Here is a 19,203-nt window from a genome sequence, read left to right on the forward strand (position 1 = left end):
AGTACCGGAGATCTGGGTTTTAAAATAAAACGTTTTCTGTAACACATGTTTCTTTCGAAACGCCACATTTGAGATCAACATAATAAACGGTTCCCCCCTCACCTCCTTGGCCATGTCAGTGTACTTCTGCTTCTCCTTGGGCTCCAGCACTGCCCACCAGTCTGCCAGGATCTTGGTGGCGCCGCGGTTGTCGAGCCGTGGGTGCTCCTGGCGCACCAGGGAGCGGTGGCGCTTGCAGAAGAGCAGGAAGGCGTTCATGGGGCGGCGGGCGCGCTGCTCTGAAGAATCCTCGTCCTCCAGCTCGTCCAGCCCCTCCGGGCTCAGCGCCTGCTCCTGCACAGACACACAACAAGCAGCGCTCAGCTCTCACACACTCACTTCAGTGTCACAGGGTTTTATTACTTACATGTTTAATACTGAGTTCATTCAGACATTACAAAGCATCAATTACAGATGCACACTGGCATTGTTTTAAAATCAGCTCACTTCAAGAATCCAGCTTTTGGGAGTCTTTTCAGAAGCAGAACCAGCGATAGAAAATAGGCATTTTTTTGCTGCAGTAGTTAGCAAGTATGGTAAATAAGTACAGCTAAATAGAAAGAACAATAGACAATGACAGAACATACTGTAATATACTGTATAATCACTGACACAGCCGTTAGCTCAGAAAACACCTTATATGTTTTACCATCATTTCATAGATCTCACATTTTCCTATACAAACAAATGCACAGATTATAGTAAAAGTGAATTAGATTTTATAAATTTAGTGGAATTAGTTCCTGAGCTTTACATACTTTAAGCTGGATCAATATGAATTTAAAGCTCAACTAAATCTAAATAAAAATGAACTGTAAGGAAAGGATCTGCAAACATACTGTTTATTGAAGATACTTCAGCAGAGTATGTCACTGGAATTTACACTCATGTACACTCTTAGGCCCTAGAGCTGACCCAACTTGCACATTCCAGCTTTGACAGACATAACAGTACATAATGCAGGCCTGATTGCAGTTACTGTACTGGAATGTTTATTAACATTTTTGGAACAATACTACCAGTATACATTTTTACAGCAGAAGGGCGGGGGGAATGCCATAATATGTTTGTGGTCGGCTTTTATTCACAACTACTGTTGAACAACAGCTGTGAAAACAAACCCTCTCCTTCCATGGAAACAGGAGCTTTGTACTGCACTGTGAACCGTGCCCCACCTTGTCCAGCTCTTCCTCCTCGTCATCCTCCTCCTCCTCCTCGGGGAAGTCCAGCACCTTCTTGGAGAGCAGCGGGTGCCACTGCAGACACTTGCGCTTTGGGCGCTTGACACTCCCCTCTCCCTCCATCGGGGGCTCCTTACTCCTGCCACCACCCTTCATTGAGGCGCTCTGGGGGAGCAAGCATAGAACATCAGGGCATTCACTCAGGCTCAAGGAGGACAAGTGTTGGTTCTTGGGGTCAAAAAGCCACAGCGGATGAATGTAGTAGCCTGTTTCCACTCATTTTTATCCATCTCTTTTTTTCACATGCAAGCCATTTAGTGTGTGTTTAATAGCACAAAGACTAAGGAAAGGGGGCTAGTAAATGAACCCTTATACTACCCTGTACCATTATTGTTTTAAATGTACACTGTCACTTATAAAGGGATCATCTTTAAGCAGTTTGCACCAATGCCAGTTTGAGGCCTGTTGACAGTACAGTAAAAATCAGACAGAACATACTATGAACACCTTCAATGACAAGGATATGCTGCAACAGAAGAGCTCCCTTTTCAAAACAGGCACCATTATTAAAAGGAGGGATAAACTGAACAATGTCTGTATGTGACGGTTACAACAATATTCCTCTCAGGCTTCTCTCACTACCGTGCGATCTAGCGTGACATTTATGGACATTGCTGGAGACCCATTGATTGTATTTCTGAATTGACTTGCAATACACCCCCAGCCCCAAAGCCTGCATTTAGGATATAAATAGACACAGGAATCCTTTCATTTTCTCTTCTCAGCTGGAAAAGGTTTGATACCCTCACATTAAATACATATTATCCTGTCTGTCATAATCTTTGGAGCTGCTGTACACGCTGTATAAAGAACTTAGTAACTAGCAGTTTTGTAACCTCCTCGGTGTTATCTGTTGGCAGAAAATCATCCTATCGAATCTCTGCAGATCCATGTATGCATTGGGACCTGCACCTAATACTGTATCAGACTGGGATGCTACTGCCCACTTTACACCCTTCATACGAGGTGGCATTAACTCCAAAAGGTGTTGGAAGGTGTCAAGGGAAGTTAACGTATTCAGTCATTCATATTTTAGACTTGACAAGCCCCTCTAACCATCCCCAATTGTATGTGATCACAGCTGTCTCTCTTGCTGACCCCTTTCCCTTCGATTTGTCATTGCTTATACACAGACACGACTATCATGCCTCTTTCGAACGGTGTCAGATCTTTGCCTTTCCTTGTTCCTGATAAACTGTTTGCAAGTGTGCTGCTCCCACATCTTGCAGGTCCTCACAAGGCAGTGTACGCGATTCAAATAGCTTACTGTATCTTAACATTGCTTTGGTCTCCCCTTTAAAATGATCGTATTATTGTTTCTCTTAAAGGGAATGTAACATCTAGAAGTTCTGCCACCACTGATGACCAGCTTTTACTCCTTCTGAATGATAGAGGTTCCTCCCAGTCAACAGACGCTGCTGCTTGTTCAATATTTACATGGACCTATCCTTTAAACAATCAACATCAAAACAAGTCAATAATCCAAGCTCAAATGAAATTAGTTTTGTTACTGGCTCAGAGAGACTTACTCATGCTGTGGTAACTGTAGTGCTGGGACAAAAATCAAGATATTCAGATACAAAAAACAGACGTTTGTATTCACTACAAATGACAAAAATGCCTTGCACTTATTTACCGTCTCAGCAGAATTTACGCAACAGTTTAAAAAAATGGCAAATGAAAAAGAGCTCTCTCTCTCATATATATACACACACAGACACACACACACACACACACACACACACACACACACACACACAACACAGCAGCTCTTGAGCCTCTATTTAAGTTTTAGACAGCAAAAAGCGAGCAAGCCAGAATTTCATGGGACAGAAAAAAGGGCAAGCACATCATTCTGAAATGCCTCGCTTAAACAATACCCAACTTCCTGAAAATGTTGTGTAGTGATTTTTATATAGACTGTGTGTGTGTGTGTGTGTGTGTGTGTGTGTGTGTGTGTGTGTGTGTGTGTATATATATATATATATATATATATATATATATATATATATATATAGTTGCAACTTCCTTTATGAGGAATGTAATAAACGAAAACCAAAATGGTGAGTTTTCTCCCCCACTTCACTTTACAACGCTATTTCCACGTTTGTTTTATTTGAAGTGTTGGTTAAATTTCAGTTTCCGTTTGCTTGTTCAGCTACAAAAAGGCACAAGTAAACCTCACGTTATTACTTTATGAAAAGGTGTCTATGGTCACGGTTTACTGTGAAGAAACGGCAATGGCAAGGAATGAAAAAAAATTAAAAAATGACAAAATAAAATAAAATGTGCTGTCCACTTTATGTACTGTCTATTTTGGGAATAAACAAAACAACGTTTAACTTGAACTGCTGTTTGGCATCCTTTGCTTTGTATTTAATCCACTGGGGTAAAGTAAGGGGATATTTTTCTATTTTAACATGTCACATATTGTAAGGTCTTGAGCAAGAGGAAGAGAGCAATATAATAGCTTTTATTAATTTTTGAAAAACAAACAAATATTTGAACGAATATTTAAATTATGAGCGAATATCTGAACATGAAAATCTTGTGTTTGTCCCAGCACTAGGGAAGTGTGATATGTTCTGTGGAGAATCAGAAGCCTCAAATTCCTGGCACCTGATGGTATGAAAAAATAAACAGAAGAGAAGTCATCAAAGTTTTAGTTACCGACACACAAGACAGCATAAAAATGAGAATAGAAAACAAATTCAGCACTAAAACAAGCTTTACAGCCAGGACAGGTACAGTAGGGTCTCCCACAATGCAACTGCCTGACTGTAACTTTGGAGCTAAATGAGTAAAAGGAACACACCACTGCAAGATAATTTATTGCACTCTGCTGCCCCCTGCTTGTAAATGCAATATCACCAAAAAAAAAAAGCAGATGGGATCAAGTCCAAAACATGCATTACCGATTGGAGTGGCTGTAGCACGTCAATCTGGTATTTCTTAACCTCTGCAATACTGGTTAAATACACAATCACTCCACCACCTCATTACATCTCAGCCCCCACTCCTCGCTCATGTTTTCCTCACACACGTTTCTTCCGACTCAGAGTCGGTGCGACACGGTACCCCGTGTGCATGCACTTGCCTGAGGTGGTCCTGGGTACATCATTACTTTACTGTTGTATCACACGTGTGGTTTTAACATCAGCCGTTCTCTTTAAAATATGTGCAGTTCATAATGCATGACTATTGATTTGCTGCTGATACAGTAAATCAATATGTGTAAAATGCACACAAAGCCCATTCCCTCTGTAATAATCGGGATTTGGCATGGCCACTGTTAGGCTATTGTACCCAGCAACTGAACAGGTAGCATCAGTACGAGGCGGTGGGATGATCACTGTACAGCTATGGCCAAACATTTTGCATGACCTATAGAATAAACTCATTCTATTTCATAAAGTCTAATGAAACCTGTTGAATAATGTTACGTTAACGTATTGAATTGCATACTGCTTTGTAGTTTTCCACTATACAAACAGAAAAAATGTGACATTTCAAAATCTAACATGAAATTCTGTACTACTATTTTGGCTTCCGGTAGACTTTTGCAATATCATTTTGTAGTTTCTTTGATGATATGATGTTAAATAAAACATTTAAATGATGTTCACATGCAAAAAACTTTTGGCCACAGCTGTTGCTTTCAACAGCCTCACTCCCCCCTCCGCTCTGACTGTCGGTGTTCCCCAGGGCTCTGTCCTTGGACCCTTGCTATTCTCCCTGTACACCTCACCCCCTGAAGCTCTTATTTCTTCATTTAACTTCCCCATCATTGCTGACGACACCCAGATTTTCTTTCCGTTCCCCTCCTTTAACCCTGACCTTGCCTCCCGTAAATCAGCTTGCTTGGTTGCTATCCAATCTTGGATGGCTCACCGCTACCTCATTCCATCCCTCTCTGCTCGTAACTTCGGCTCTACCCTCTCCCTTCTGACCATATCTCGGCCATAACACACACCTGCCGTTTCTACTTATTCAACATCCGCAAAATACACCCGTTTCCTTTTCTGCTACTAAACTCGTGGTCCACGCTCTCATTTTCACCCGCCTTGACTACTGCAATTCCCTCCTTCTTGGCCTCCTATGCTTTTACACCATTGCAACAAATTCAAACCGCCTCTGCCCGTATCATATTGAACCTCCCCCGCGCCTTCCACACCTCCCCTCTCCTCCTCCAGCCATACTGGCTCCCTGTCTATTATCGTTGTCAGTTCATATTTCTTACCCTTTTGTACAAATCTCTCCATGGTCTTGCCCCACCTTATCTGGCTGCACCGATCACCTACTACGTTCCCCCACGTCCCTTATGCTCCCAATCCCTATTGTCCCTCTCTGTCTCACCCTTGCCCTGTGCCCAATCCCGTTTCCGTTCCTTTTCCCTTCATTGAAATAGACTCCCACTTATCATAAAACGGTCACCCACACTACGTAGTTTCCACTCCTCCCCCTAGCCCATCCTACTAATACTCCTGGCCCCTGACCTCCTGCTATGATCCTGCTTGCCTGACCCTGACCTAGCCTCTGGCCCTCTGCTTTCATATTAGCAACTCATTTGTATCTCCCCACCCTCGTCCAATAACTTAGATTCTTTCTTCACCTATTTTTCTTGATTGTATTATTTTGTTTCAATTTGTAAAGCGCCTTGGTTAATAAATAAATATTAAAGCACTCTCCGTGGTCAGAACAGCCACAGTTTCCACTCTGCTCCAAGCACAGTTGAGAGCAGGCCATGCATTATGAGCTTTTCCATTTCTTGGCTCTATTCTCTCCCTCTTTTATCTTCTACAATGCAGTAGCTAAAAAGGTCATTCATCATTCTCTAGCAAAACCATGTTCTGGGGGCAAACGCAATAATTATTTGATACCTGGTTGATTTCTTCACATATATATGCATTTTTTATTTATTACTATTATGGGGGTCTATTTTTTTCCGGTGCTTTTGTTAGGAATTTGTAGACTTTGTAAAATGTGTGGAACAGGTAAATCAGTTCTATTAGCAATCGCCGTCTCTGACACCCAGATGCCTTTAAATAGACTGGGGACTGGACTCTGTAATATGTGGTATACAGTCATAATGCACACATACATCCAGTTGGTTACTTTGTATTATGTGTAATCTAATCACAAGATCATGAATGACGATGGCATTTTAAATAATAATAATAATAATAATAATAATAATAATCAATATTTCCTATAAAGTCAATTACCACTTTGACAAACGATGATGACAAAATATGCAATAAACTTATCAAGGCTCAGGCTACTCTACAAACATCTTAAGTAAATTACTGTGTTGTGATTTTCGCAAATACTGAAAAACACCCAGCTTAATCCAAGATACTAACCTTACACAAGTGTAAATGTCTTCAAGCCATGCTTCCTAATTCTGAGTTTACAAGGCTTCCACCCCCTCCTTACCTTGTGACTGTATCAGCTTGTGTCTGTGGGCAAGGGGACTTACTTTCCAATCCTTTCGACTCACTAGCTGGACAATAACCTACAGGGATTCACAGTGGTCCACAAGTCTGCAAGAGGACCAGAGTTGTAAACCATCTGCTCACTTTTACAGTATCACTTCACATCCCTTCTAAAAACGTTTCTGTTCCAACACATATTGTTTTGCATGAGGAACTCCACCTATGCCTTGCCGACAACAATGCAAAGAACTACACGCTCGCATTGGAGCAGCTTACTGGAAGTACCATGCTTTTGAAATAAAAACGGTTTACTCTGTCAAATAGACTGCAACCCTGATTTAATTAAGAGGACTCAGGAATGACATAAGGGCGCTCCCTGTTGTACATCTCACACGTTTTTAAAAGATGACACTTTTTTGCTATTATTGATCACAATGTGAAACCACAGTTGTTTTTATTCACAATAGCTTCTGGCTAGCATAAAACAAAGAAATCTCATAGTGACCTGGAATGTGCAGGACTTGGAAAGAAATGGCTTGTTGTTTCCGGAGAAGTGTCTGTGCCACTGGATACTTACTCGAATGTAGACCATATGACAGTGTGCAGTAGTACAGTGAAGGGCCGAAGCCAGGAACGGAGCCCGGACCATTTCCAAAGCTGCAGGAAATGCACTCGGTCTACAAAGCAGCTCACGTATAGGAATTAAGGTTTCGGTTTCCATGGTAAACATACATACACGTTTCAGATGCTGTGCAAGATTGCCTGCTGCCATCCTTTTTCAGTAATAACAGCAGGCACAATCAATCTTTCCAAAGTACAGATTCCACTCTGCATATAGAATGTTCTGTTTGCTCAGTATTTGCAGTGGAACTGAATATTTTAGGCTATTCTGTTAAATGTTTGCAGACATAAGACTGCTCAACAGTTCCTTTACAAAGTGTGAACTCGGGCCCTGGGACACTTAGGTTTCCACGACAACTGAGAAGCCTTAAAAAAAGTACATTCTAAATGTAGATTTATATACAAGATGCTGAACTGAGCACGCATCACTGTACTGTATACCAAAACCTAAACTGAAATTCCACTGAAACAAGACAAGTGTTTTTAAATGTACACACAGAGACACATTTTCAAAGCATTTCTTCCAGGTTTAATTAACTCCTATTTTTTTTAAAGTGGTAAAACCCTTGTTTATTTTACAAACCTGAAACCATACAACTACCAGTAAGTGATCTATTTTAAGTTCTCTTTGGCGCCCTCTCGGTGCGTTTGCATCTCTCTTTTTTTTTTCTTTTTTAAAAAGAATAGGAGTTAAAGAATGGTGTAAACGTTTTGAAAATAAGGCCCATTCGATGTATCCAGACTGTTCCTGACCGAACGCATGTCTGGGTTTCAGGCTCTCACAGTCTAAAGATACAGGAGGTGAATATTTGCCTAAACATACTAGTGATATTTTCTGTACTTACAGTACATTCATTTAAAAAGAACAGTTTTAATGTGAAGGAGAATGTCAACCTCATTCTTGGGAATGAGATGAAAACCTTCCTGACTTTCTGTGCAAATAATAAAATAAGCATAAAAATAGCACAGGCAGCCTTTTTATCAACAACTCATTGTTTTTGACTGCTAAACATGATAGGTATTGGCATTTGATGTGAGGCTTATTCAGCCCAGATGGCACAAAACACAGTTTGCTTAATAAAATACACACAGGACATCTTTCAGCGCGGCAAAACCACGACCCCAGTACAACTAATTAAATCATTTCAGTGTCTACATAGCTACTAGTCATACACCAATTACACAGGTACACACCCAACACAAGGACCTGTTACCTGGTCTCCTGTGTGCACTGAAGTCATTTTCCTCAACTACACTAGCAGGCAGAATTTGACAGTAGAGGGAGACTGCTGGAATTGATCATACAAATGTAATGTACTGCAAGTCCAGCGTTTATTATACTGCGACAACACAGAAACACCCCGACGACCCCACAGTGGTAATTCAGGGTATATAACTTCTGCACAAAATCCACTTAGAGGCTTTTCTTTATTTGGTACAGTACAACTTATTTCTCCCCTCCTCGAGTATAATGCACAACCCTGCCAGTTTGCATAAACTTGACTCAAGTAACACAAAACGCACATTTCCCCTGGATGTACTCCCGCACAATCGAAATGCTGAACTGAAAAGCAACACACATGCAGGCTTTATTTCTGCTTGCATGGCTATCATCGTCATTGCACTGATATTTCTGCTCTGACTTCTCCAAGCGCATCTTATAATCCAGGAACAAAGCGAGGCACAAGATACCTGCTGTACTTGACAAACGCTGGTCTGATTTACTCTTAATTAAGCAAATTGTGGCTAAATATTGTTGGAAAAGAAATTATTTGATGCTTAGAAGTGCTACAAAAAAAGTGAAAGCAATACAATTGTTTCAATGCGGTCAGTGAGCCCTGTAATAATTGTCTACAGTAGGAATGTGGCATGGCTAGGTTTGGTTCAAATATACACAATGACTCACTGGGTGAGCTGGGATTAAGACTGTCCAAAATGTCCAAACAGCTACGCAGGTTACACATTCCTAACATATAGGGGGGAAAAAGAGCACAAACTTTTTATTTTTTACAATTTAAAAAAAGACAAAGTCAATTTTGGCCTATACAAACACAAAAACCAGTACTTACAACAGCAATCCGTAGCCAAAAACACACCCTAAGTAAATGATAGAAGGTTTCCCAGAAGCGAATAATCACACTTGTAAATGGAAAGAAGACTCTCCTTGCAAAGCAGATTGATCCATTCCTGGTTTTACTATCAGTTTAATAAGACATCTGGACTTGTTACCTATGCGCTGTGGCTAATCAAGCTTATGGTAAAACTCGGAATGGGTGAAACTGCTATGCAACAGGAGTCTGATTAACACTCTTGGGGTGCCTCAGAAATTCAAATAAATTGCCACATTAAGCCAACTTAATGCACAAGTTGTGAATTTGTAAGAATTAATTTTCAAAGACACAAACAATCAATAGGGGCCCTTTTTATAAACATGACCCAGGTCTAGCTGCATGACATCCTATGGATACTTTTGGGACAGAACATTAGGCTGATGAAAATAATTCAGTTTCAAGCTGGCATTGCTATGCCCGTCATACAGTTTTCAAACCATGCTTGAGATGGTCATATACCCCCAGATAGAGATCTCAATAACTAAACATAAAACTCTAAATTGTAACACACAGACGGACGCCCGCATGAATAAATGAATATACTGTGACTTAATACTTTATTTTAAATGAATTGCACTTACAAGTGGAGGTAAACACGATCTTCTGGAAAAGCTACATTTAATTTTGCAAGTGATTATTATTATTATTATTATTATTATTATTATTATTATACAGTATGTTGTGATACTGGGGCACAGCTCAACTACCTGTAACTGGCCTACAAGTCATGTTAAAATGCAGACAAAACTGTCTTTGGAAAGCCACATATACCAAGAACACATACAATATTGTTTATTTTATATATATATACAGACACGCACACACACATATAGATACAGTGTTTAACATCATATATACAATTTGAGAAGTCTACATGCTGGAACACATATTTGAAAATTCCATTTGTGAAAATCTTGAGGATTCTTTTTATTGTTATGAAAAACAAAAACACACTGCTTGTTTAAAACTATGAAAACAGTAGGTTATGTTTTATATTTGATTACTTTAATGAAGAACAGATATTCAAAGAGACATTTAAAACAAGCAGCATTCATTTCTGCACCACCATTAATGAGTGGAGTCTTATTATCACACTAATTTGTTGTTGCTGGTAACACACACCTCCACCAACACTGTAAATACTAAATCAAATCCACCGTTGTGTCATGAAAAAGTAGGTCACCCTGACCTACTGACAAGGTTGAGGTCAATTCCAATGCCATTTCCAACTCATTATTAAAATCCATACCCATTCCCATGTAATCAATTCCAACACATCATTGATTAAAATTGCAATCAGCAGTATTCTGTTAAAATGAGTTTCTCACTGTGGCTTAAACTGGTCATTGGTAGTCGATTAAATTGGCATCAAATGAAAGCAGCTGAACAATCACAACATTTACGTCTAGTTCTGGAATTGGAATTGATTTTAAAAAAGGAATTGGAACGGGGTTAGAATTTAAAAACAGGAATTGACCCCGCCTCCTGAACATCCACTGAATTTAAATGTGACACGTGAATGGATGAACCAATTCCTCCATATGGAACTTGCTAAATAACGTCCAAACCAAGTTATACAGTATCACAACTGGATAACAAGTACAGACAGGAGGACAGGCACCTCTATATTCAGATTCTACACCCTCAGGAACTCGCTCGAGAACGTGCAGAACCAGGGGTTCTCGCAACTGGACAGCGTAAAGCTCTGAAGAGCGAGTTTATGTGTGAGCCCCTCCTCTGTAGCTCTGTTTATGGGGTTACACACTCCCCAGTGGGGCATGATAAACTAAAGAAGACAAACTCAAAGGGGAATCGCAGATTCATGAAGAATTCAGACTGAACACATGATGCCCTATCCATGGGATCAATGTTCAAAGGCCCACGGAATGAATACAGGTAATTAAATCCACATGAATTAACAGGACTGAATTCAAAATGAATTAGCTTCAGAACTCACAAGAAGTGCATAAGATCTCCGGGTGTTATTCCTGTGGTACTCGAACGGAATTCATTATGAATTTGAAGCAATTATTTTAAAGTGTTCCCAGTGCTCATTCCTCCCTAAACTGTAGCTACAGTACCTTGTAAACATAATCATTTGGACACCATTCGAGTCAGCACAAGTAACGAAATCCAAACAAGACAAAACTGACTTCCTAAATGAGCAACGCGTTTGTTTAAAACGTGCTGCACTGAATCTCACAACACGGCGAAACAAAATAATGCATTTAAATTATGAATCAATTAGGGTTTAATTAACAAAGACTGCATCCTTAAATACATCCAACCAGCACTCTATTAACAGTAAACGCTGTAACAGATGGAGACCTCTGTGATGTGCACCGTGTATGGGGGCTTCTGGTAAGCATTTATCAATATTGCACTGGCGTAGCTTTAAAAAAATAAAATAAATAAACTTTAACAAAGTACAAATATATTTTAAACAATGTAAACCTCAAACTTTTTTCTCAATCAGTAATATTACACTGGCCTGTTCTAGACATAATACTGTAGGTCAGTGCTTGCCAAAGCTGGCTACTTCTACTCCTGGTTTTTGTTCTAACCCTGTTCTAAATTATTTAATTGAACCAATTAAACCTCATTCAAGGTAATTATATAATTTTACCTGTTAAACCTGGAGCGGAATGACCCTCCAGGACTGGACTGGACACCCCTGCTGCAGATTAAAAGCGGATTTTAAAACAGTAAAAAAAAAAAAAAAAAAAAAAAAAACACAATTCTGAGCTACCTGGCGCTAAACAGTTTAATAACCCATTCTAATGGCCACTGCAACGTATTTTAATCAAACTACATTAATGCTTGACATATGAACATTGAACAGCTTGGTGGGTTCCATTCCTTAGATCATATTCCGTTCTGTATTTCACAGTGAGAAAGGCTGGGTTAACTAGCCATCCACCACTGTTAACAGGTGGAAGGAGTTTGGAAAGGAGGTAGTTAGTGCCACTGTACAGTAGCCCCAGAATTTTTGGTCATGGAGACTGAACCCATTGCTTGTTCAAATTCCGCAAGACAGTAAAAATTGGCTTGCAAGTTGCTAACCCTATTGCCGAGCACCTCATTTAAAAACAAAGAAAGAAAATAAGTAATTCTGATGAGAGCTTCGAAAATAAACAAATTGGTTATTCTACACACACTGGTTTCATGTGTAGTTACTGCCAACAGATTTGATAGATGTGGTATTTTGAAATACCTGCTAGTCCTGCTTATAACAGAAGAATACGTGTGTTTATTACGCAGGCCTAGCATACTGATTTCTATTTTCTAAATGCTGGTCATTATACCGGCAGACAGTTTGAAATGAACCAGGTATTAGATGTTGGATGCATTTTCAAATGTGGACTGATGTTGTCCAGATATTAAACTGATCAGAAGGATAACTCTTTCTCGTGAATTTGTGTTAAAATGCAGGTGCAGTAGTAAGGACTAGAATTCCATATGGAACAGTGTGGTATTATAAATAGAAAGTAACTTGGAATCGTAGCCACCACATTTAAATAACTACAATTTACAATTACTGGTAATAATAGGATACCTTTCACCAATACACCTCAGAGTCCCCTGCTTGCTGTAGGATAATGAAGCAGGAATTCACTGTAACCTCATCCTATAAATCTGCCAAGATCCTAATAACTGCAGCACCTATAACACCCCAGCACCAATCAAAGACCTACAATGAGCCTCCATCACCTTTCCTATTGCAGTCACCTGTTCAACCCTAAGCCAATACAATACTCCTTCATTATTGCACTATCCGACTTCAAACAATAACATGAACTATGAAGGGCAGCGAATCAGTTGAGATTCCTCACACAGCAAAGTACTGTGCGTGCACAATGTACCGTCATCATTGTTTAATAGGAAAGCACCTCAATATGTGAGTTATCGGACCATGACAACACAAGGGTGCACTGTAATTATACTAAAATGAACAGCTCTAGTTTTACTGTGGGTATATACTACTCCAAACCCATAAAGCACCGTGTCAGTACCTTGGCTACAAATACAGCACAAGACGACCCACAGCAATAATATTGAGAACTACAGTGAAAACCACTTAAAACAATCACTGGCTACAGAATCAACTGCATACTGTAAATCAAAACCTACCGCTTGTATCGAACGATTTGTTTCATGTGACCAAAATAAAGTTGCACAAACTTAAGAGGTTTCCACTGTAATAACAAAGCCTAAAACAGAAAACCGTACCTTCCCCTTCCCCACTTTCACCACTAACAAACGCCATTATTAGCTTGTTTTTCTTTCTTTCTTTCACTCTGTATGTGTTGTTTTGGTTTTATTTTTAGTTGTTCAGTACCCACAGAGCTTATTTGCCATGAAATCTTTTCATATGTCTTAACACCAAAAATAATAGCGTTTGCAGCTGTGACATCATCCTTTATTGTTATTCGGTTAACTGTGTGTAACAGCATGGGATGTGTTTGCTTGGTGCTACTACTCACACTGCACCATCAGCTTTTAATGGCTTTCAGACATGGGCACCTGGAAGACTTTGTTTTACTTTTCACTGCAAAACCAAACAGATGTGTCACATGAGCGCAGACAAAAACAAGAGAAAGTCAAGCTCCTCTCCTGTCCTCTTACAAAATAAATGTTTTTTTATTAGCAAATAGCTCAACAAAACCTAAAAAGGAAAACATGCGGTACATTTTGTTATGTGAAATCCCCACGCTAAAATGGTCGTCATGCGCTGAAAGTCAAAGCTTGTACATTCAGATCAGGACAAAAATAAATAAACAGTTATCCTATGTTACTTGTCAAGTCATCTCAGAACTGACTATTACAGAAATACCCAACAAAAGTGCAGTGGCACAACAATGCATACTTTGTAAACTTGCAGGCTATTGCATATTAGATTTGTAAGCGCGCCTCTAAACACTCACACACTACAAACTGCACTGCCACGGGCATCTCCAAGGAATAGTCCATTTGCGCCTTACTGGTTTAAAATGGGAACTTAATTACAGTACAACCCTGCCTTACAGATCTGCAGTCAGCTTTGGGCAGTGTGAGCATCAGTGGCCCTTGGCTGTGGGACTATGCTGTAACAGGTGCCCTAGCACAATGCCTCTACACTTGGACAAAAATGCATCTGCCAGCGTTCAACCCTACCTACCTTTCTGAAACAGTCTTAAGCCTGGTATTGCTAAATGCCTCATAACAAAGTGAACACGGCAATGCAAGGACTTATTAATAAAAGGCTCCTGGTGTAAATTGTTCTGGATAGGCAGACATAACTAGGATTTTCATTCCTCAGAAATATCTGATAATTTGGTGCACACTGGTACTGAATGTGTTCGGCTTTGCACAGGAGATGTAACTGTAACAAGTTTTGATCCTAGGTCAAACCTTTGCCCTCTATGAAAGGCAAGGATGAATGGCTCACCATAGTCTAATGTCAGGATGCAATGCAATGGTCAGGTTCTGTAATGGTGATGTATAGGGACTAGCATGACAGGTTGTAATGGGGTTTTATTTAGGTTTCTGTCGTCTGATCTTATTACTAGCCTGTTAGCAAAATTATAAACCCACATTGTAATCAACAGTACACTCTATTAAATACAGGTTACATGTCAACATATGCTGCAGTATTCAATGAATATTTTGATTAAGAAGTCAGTCAATGTGACACAAACTCTTTCATAACAGGGGGACAGAGGCCAACCTCACTAACGCTGTGATGGAAATGAGACTTTTTATTTTTAAAAAGCCTCAAAGCACTTGAAAACTTTTGTGGCTTTCTTGCATGGAGTAGAAAAGAAGAGTCTTCTGGCGCTGTGCTTCACTAACGGAAGAACAGAGGAGTCCCAAAGACTGTTGCGCCACCCCAATGTAAAACTCTTGTACCACACGTTCTTGTTGGTTTTTTTCATTTCATTGCACGTAGCAATACTGCATCAACCCCCTATGTCAATTCTAAAGAGCTACATATCTGCAACCTGTGCAGTATCTGAAGACTTGGCAGCTACAGTTTAGGCGCATTGCCTCTGTGCTCTGCGATTTGACTTCTTACGACCTTAAACTATACTGTGAAAAGACCAAAAGGAGCTTGTGTCAAATACAACTACTTTCTGCCCATCTTGAAATTAACTGTGACTTTACATGCAAGAAAACACGCCCTGGACATACATACATCATATATATATATATATATATATATATATATATATATATATATATATATATATATATATACACATACACACACACACACATATATATATATATATATATATATATATATATATATATATATATATATATATATATATAAAAGAAGAGCTTATTGGCCACTGGAAAAGCATATACCAAGTTTTGTACTTTCTGCCTGCGACAAACTGAAAACAATGATAGTAATACAATACCAGTGACACATACTATTAACTAAAAAAAAAAAAAAGACAAACAACTACTGAAATATTAAAATAAAATAAAAACACCGGGTACTGATAAATGAACAGTAAGTGTACTTACTTATGCACAGAAAATGGAAATATCTGATAGATGAAGATGATGAAGCTGTCACTCAGCTGTCATGTGATGGTGACCTATAAAATATAAAACACTGTCTCCTCAGTACTGTACAATAATTTTACAGTTTTAAGACGCTGGACAAAACTCGAAATAACATCTAACACGTCGATTATAAAGGTGGGAGCACTTCTACCAAACCAAATACGATCTAAAGGGAACTTTCTTACGTGTGCACAATACATGCATGCGTTAAGAAACTGCCAACAAGCAGCGGGGCATTTTATTACGTACCAAAGCATATGAAGTTCACTAATGTTACCTTTTCAGCAACCATGACTAAAATTAAAAAACATTTCGTAACTTTGCATCTATCGATCGCTGTGGAAAACAAGCATCGCAGGACAAGTAAAACCGAGTTCCTGTAACTGCAACGTAGTTGCAGTTTTCAGGTAAGCCCGACTTTCTGCTGCAAACCGGTGGTGATCAGTTCTCAATAACACCGAGGCAGTGAAAAAAAATATATACCGTAGAGCATGTATTAAGAGTCCTGGTGCAAAAGTCGGCCTTCAGCGAATGTTAATAATGTTGTTGTGCCGTAATAATCTATGCCTGACCAGGCTCAAGTTTGCATCTCAGTGCAAAATGTCGATCTCGGGTCTGACAAGACAGACGAGCGAGCGAGAGTCCATCTTGCTTCAGGGAAAAATGAAGTACAAATCTCACTCCACTCAAAACTCCGCAAAACACGTTCATTAACAGTGATTTTCAGCCTGACGATTCGACACCTTTCATTACTTAAACTAAGGTTTATAAGTCCGTATCTTCCAAAAAATGCGTGAATTTTGCCCGATCTCCGCCTCCGATCTGTTAGATGGAATAAACAAAAAGTACCCTGATGCGAGCGGCTCTACCGAACGTGTCATTAGCAGGACATGCAATGGTTTCAAACCCCATGAGCCACTTTGTGAACCGACACATCACATCACCATTCGCCCACAAACTTTTTTGTAATTTGATAATTCGGGACTACTTGACGCCGTTTTCTAATATTTAGTTACAAAACAGTAAAATATTGAGAGAAGGGAAGTGATCATACCGTTTCGCACAGTGAGGAAAGCAAACATCTCTCTCTCTCTCTCTCTCTCTCTCTCTCTCGTCTATGTCGTACATGTTGTCTCAGGCTTTTTGCATCGTCTGTTTAACCACATAACTACAGATTTGATTCAAACGCAGGGATGATCAGTGTTGCAATCTAACGAGATTTTAATTGATTACATACAGTTTGCCTAGCGATAATTGTTATAACACCGAGGAGCGGCACACACTCGGTTCCCTACAGTCAGATCGGTGCAATAATTTCAATTTCTGCTACGGATGACCGAGTGCTCTCGTTAAAAAAGCCACTCGGATCTTATTCCGGGATAGATTAGCGCCAAGTTTTCTGTCATGACGACCACTAAACATCACAACTTACCTCTGAAACACGGCATAAAACACCAAGGCCTTCTCATTCCAGGCTCCGTCCACCTTTAAACTTATTGACACATCATAACAGTTCTGCACTGGTACAGAATAACACAACCGTGCTCTGAACACTTATTTTTGCAATTCTGCCTTCCGCATAAACGGCAACACTACAAATATCAACTCCCACAACTAAATTAACCTTGCTTGTTGTATTTAAGGCACTTGTTCAGTGTTCAATTGCAATTTATCTTTTTGATGTTGCAGTACTTTCGTTTTCCTGCCCTCTCCACCAAGTCTTTTCTCTCGACTCCACGGCACTAGTCAAGTGTGGATGTTTCCACACTCAGCCTGATACTGACTGGCCTACCAATGTAACCATTCAGCTTCTGGCCTATATAGAGAGCATATCTCTCTTGTGCAAACTTTTTATTTATGCAAAAAGAAAGAAAGAAAAAAAAAAGTCGCTGGAAATTTGTCACCGAGAAAGGCGAGACACACACACAGCACAGAATGCTGCGTTTGGCGTATGAGCCCGTCTCTCGCACACTGACGGTACTCTATACGACTGGTACTGTATTAGGCAGTAAGTATACGAGCTTCCTGTATGTATACGGCAAGTAAGGGATTGGGGGAAAAAGTGTTTTGAAAATGAAGTGGAACGGGAAAAGTGTGCAAGTCGTACTTACCCCCTTAGTGGCCAGCCGGTGTTATTATGTTAAAGTGAAGAGACAAGCGTCAATAAACCGATCTCCCTCTTTCTCTCTGTATGTGTCGGTACAATTTTGCAACATACACTGTACTGTACATGCACTGACTGAAAATATATATTTTTTCAAGTAAGGCTGCCTCTGATTGGGCCGCAGCCTGAGAGACAGGCTGAAACAGCCACACAGCGAACACCTTTACTGGAGAAACGTTGGGAGAGACAGATAGATTATTATTACATCTTCATAATGCTGTCTGGACATATACTGCACAAAGGACCAGGTAGGGGAAGTGAGGGCGAAATGTTAATCCAACTAAATGGAAACTATGCCTAATGTAATCTGGACGTGGCATTATCACGCACCCGCCTAATAAACGACGAAGCACACAAAACACGAAAGAAAAACTAAACAAAAAACACAAGCTTTCTGTCTGTTACTTGCACACACATGTCACAGACTGCCCTTTTCTAATTAACGTTTGTGTGATTTAAGACCAAATAAATATACAAACATCCACATTTTGTCCATACTGTTATGTAAAGGATGTTTGTTATCAACTGCCCTTTACAAACTTACAAAAATATAATAATAATAATAATAATAATAATAATAATAATAATAATAATAATAATAATAATGCCTGGGGTTCTTTTCAGACTATAACGTTCTAGGAGCTTCATATAATTCTTCAGCATATTTTTTGGTGTTCTTAAACATTGATTCTATGTCATTGAAGGTCAAAGTGCAAACACATGGCATTATGTTTTTGCATAACTGTAGTTTAATTATTATTACCTAATATTATCAAGGGCGTTGTAGGGCAAAACACTAGCCAATCTAAATGGTCAGATTACTCTTGCTACAATTTCATTGTGAACGATTTACCCCTGTAAGTCTAGTTATGTCTGTGCTGTCAAACATTTTTTTCAAACTGGTAGCAACTGGTGTGCAGTGGTTTTGAGATAACCTGATAACATAAAGTGCCTTTAACATCACTTTAACCATACAAGCACACACAATGCTCTGCCATAACAATGCTGTAGCATTTGATTTCTGAATTTATTCA

The 19,203-nt window shown here is 39.5% G+C and overlaps 1 protein-coding gene across 7 annotated transcripts in view; it reads right to left on the minus strand.

Annotated features, from left to right (window-relative positions):
• The window catches only part of LOC121302914 (HMG box transcription factor BBX), a 36,245-nt gene extending 18,021 nt beyond the window's left edge, over positions 1–18,224 (minus strand). For 3 of the 7 annotated variants that reach the window (XM_041233258.1, XM_041233257.1, XM_041233253.1), the window contains exons 1-4: positions 18,117–18,224; positions 15,964–16,037; positions 1,215–1,385; positions 103–333 (exon numbers count right to left, since the gene is read on the minus strand). In XM_041233258.1, coding sequence (XP_041089192.1) covers positions 103–333; positions 1,215–1,376 — 393 coding nt within the window. In that variant the 5' untranslated portion in view covers positions 1,377–1,385; positions 15,964–16,037; positions 18,117–18,224. Of the gene's footprint in view, positions 1–102; positions 334–1,214; positions 1,386–15,963; positions 16,038–17,437; positions 17,923–18,116 lie in introns of those variants that run through there. The other 4 variants (XM_041233254.1, XM_041233260.1, XM_041233259.1 and 1 more) reach the window with 4 other exon arrangements.
• Between the last annotated feature and the right edge of the window lie 979 nt (positions 18,225–19,203).

This window comes from Polyodon spathula, chromosome 30, assembly GCF_017654505.1.
Source record: "Polyodon spathula isolate WHYD16114869_AA chromosome 30, ASM1765450v1, whole genome shotgun sequence".
Taxonomy (NCBI): domain Eukaryota; kingdom Metazoa; phylum Chordata; class Actinopteri; order Acipenseriformes; family Polyodontidae; genus Polyodon; species Polyodon spathula.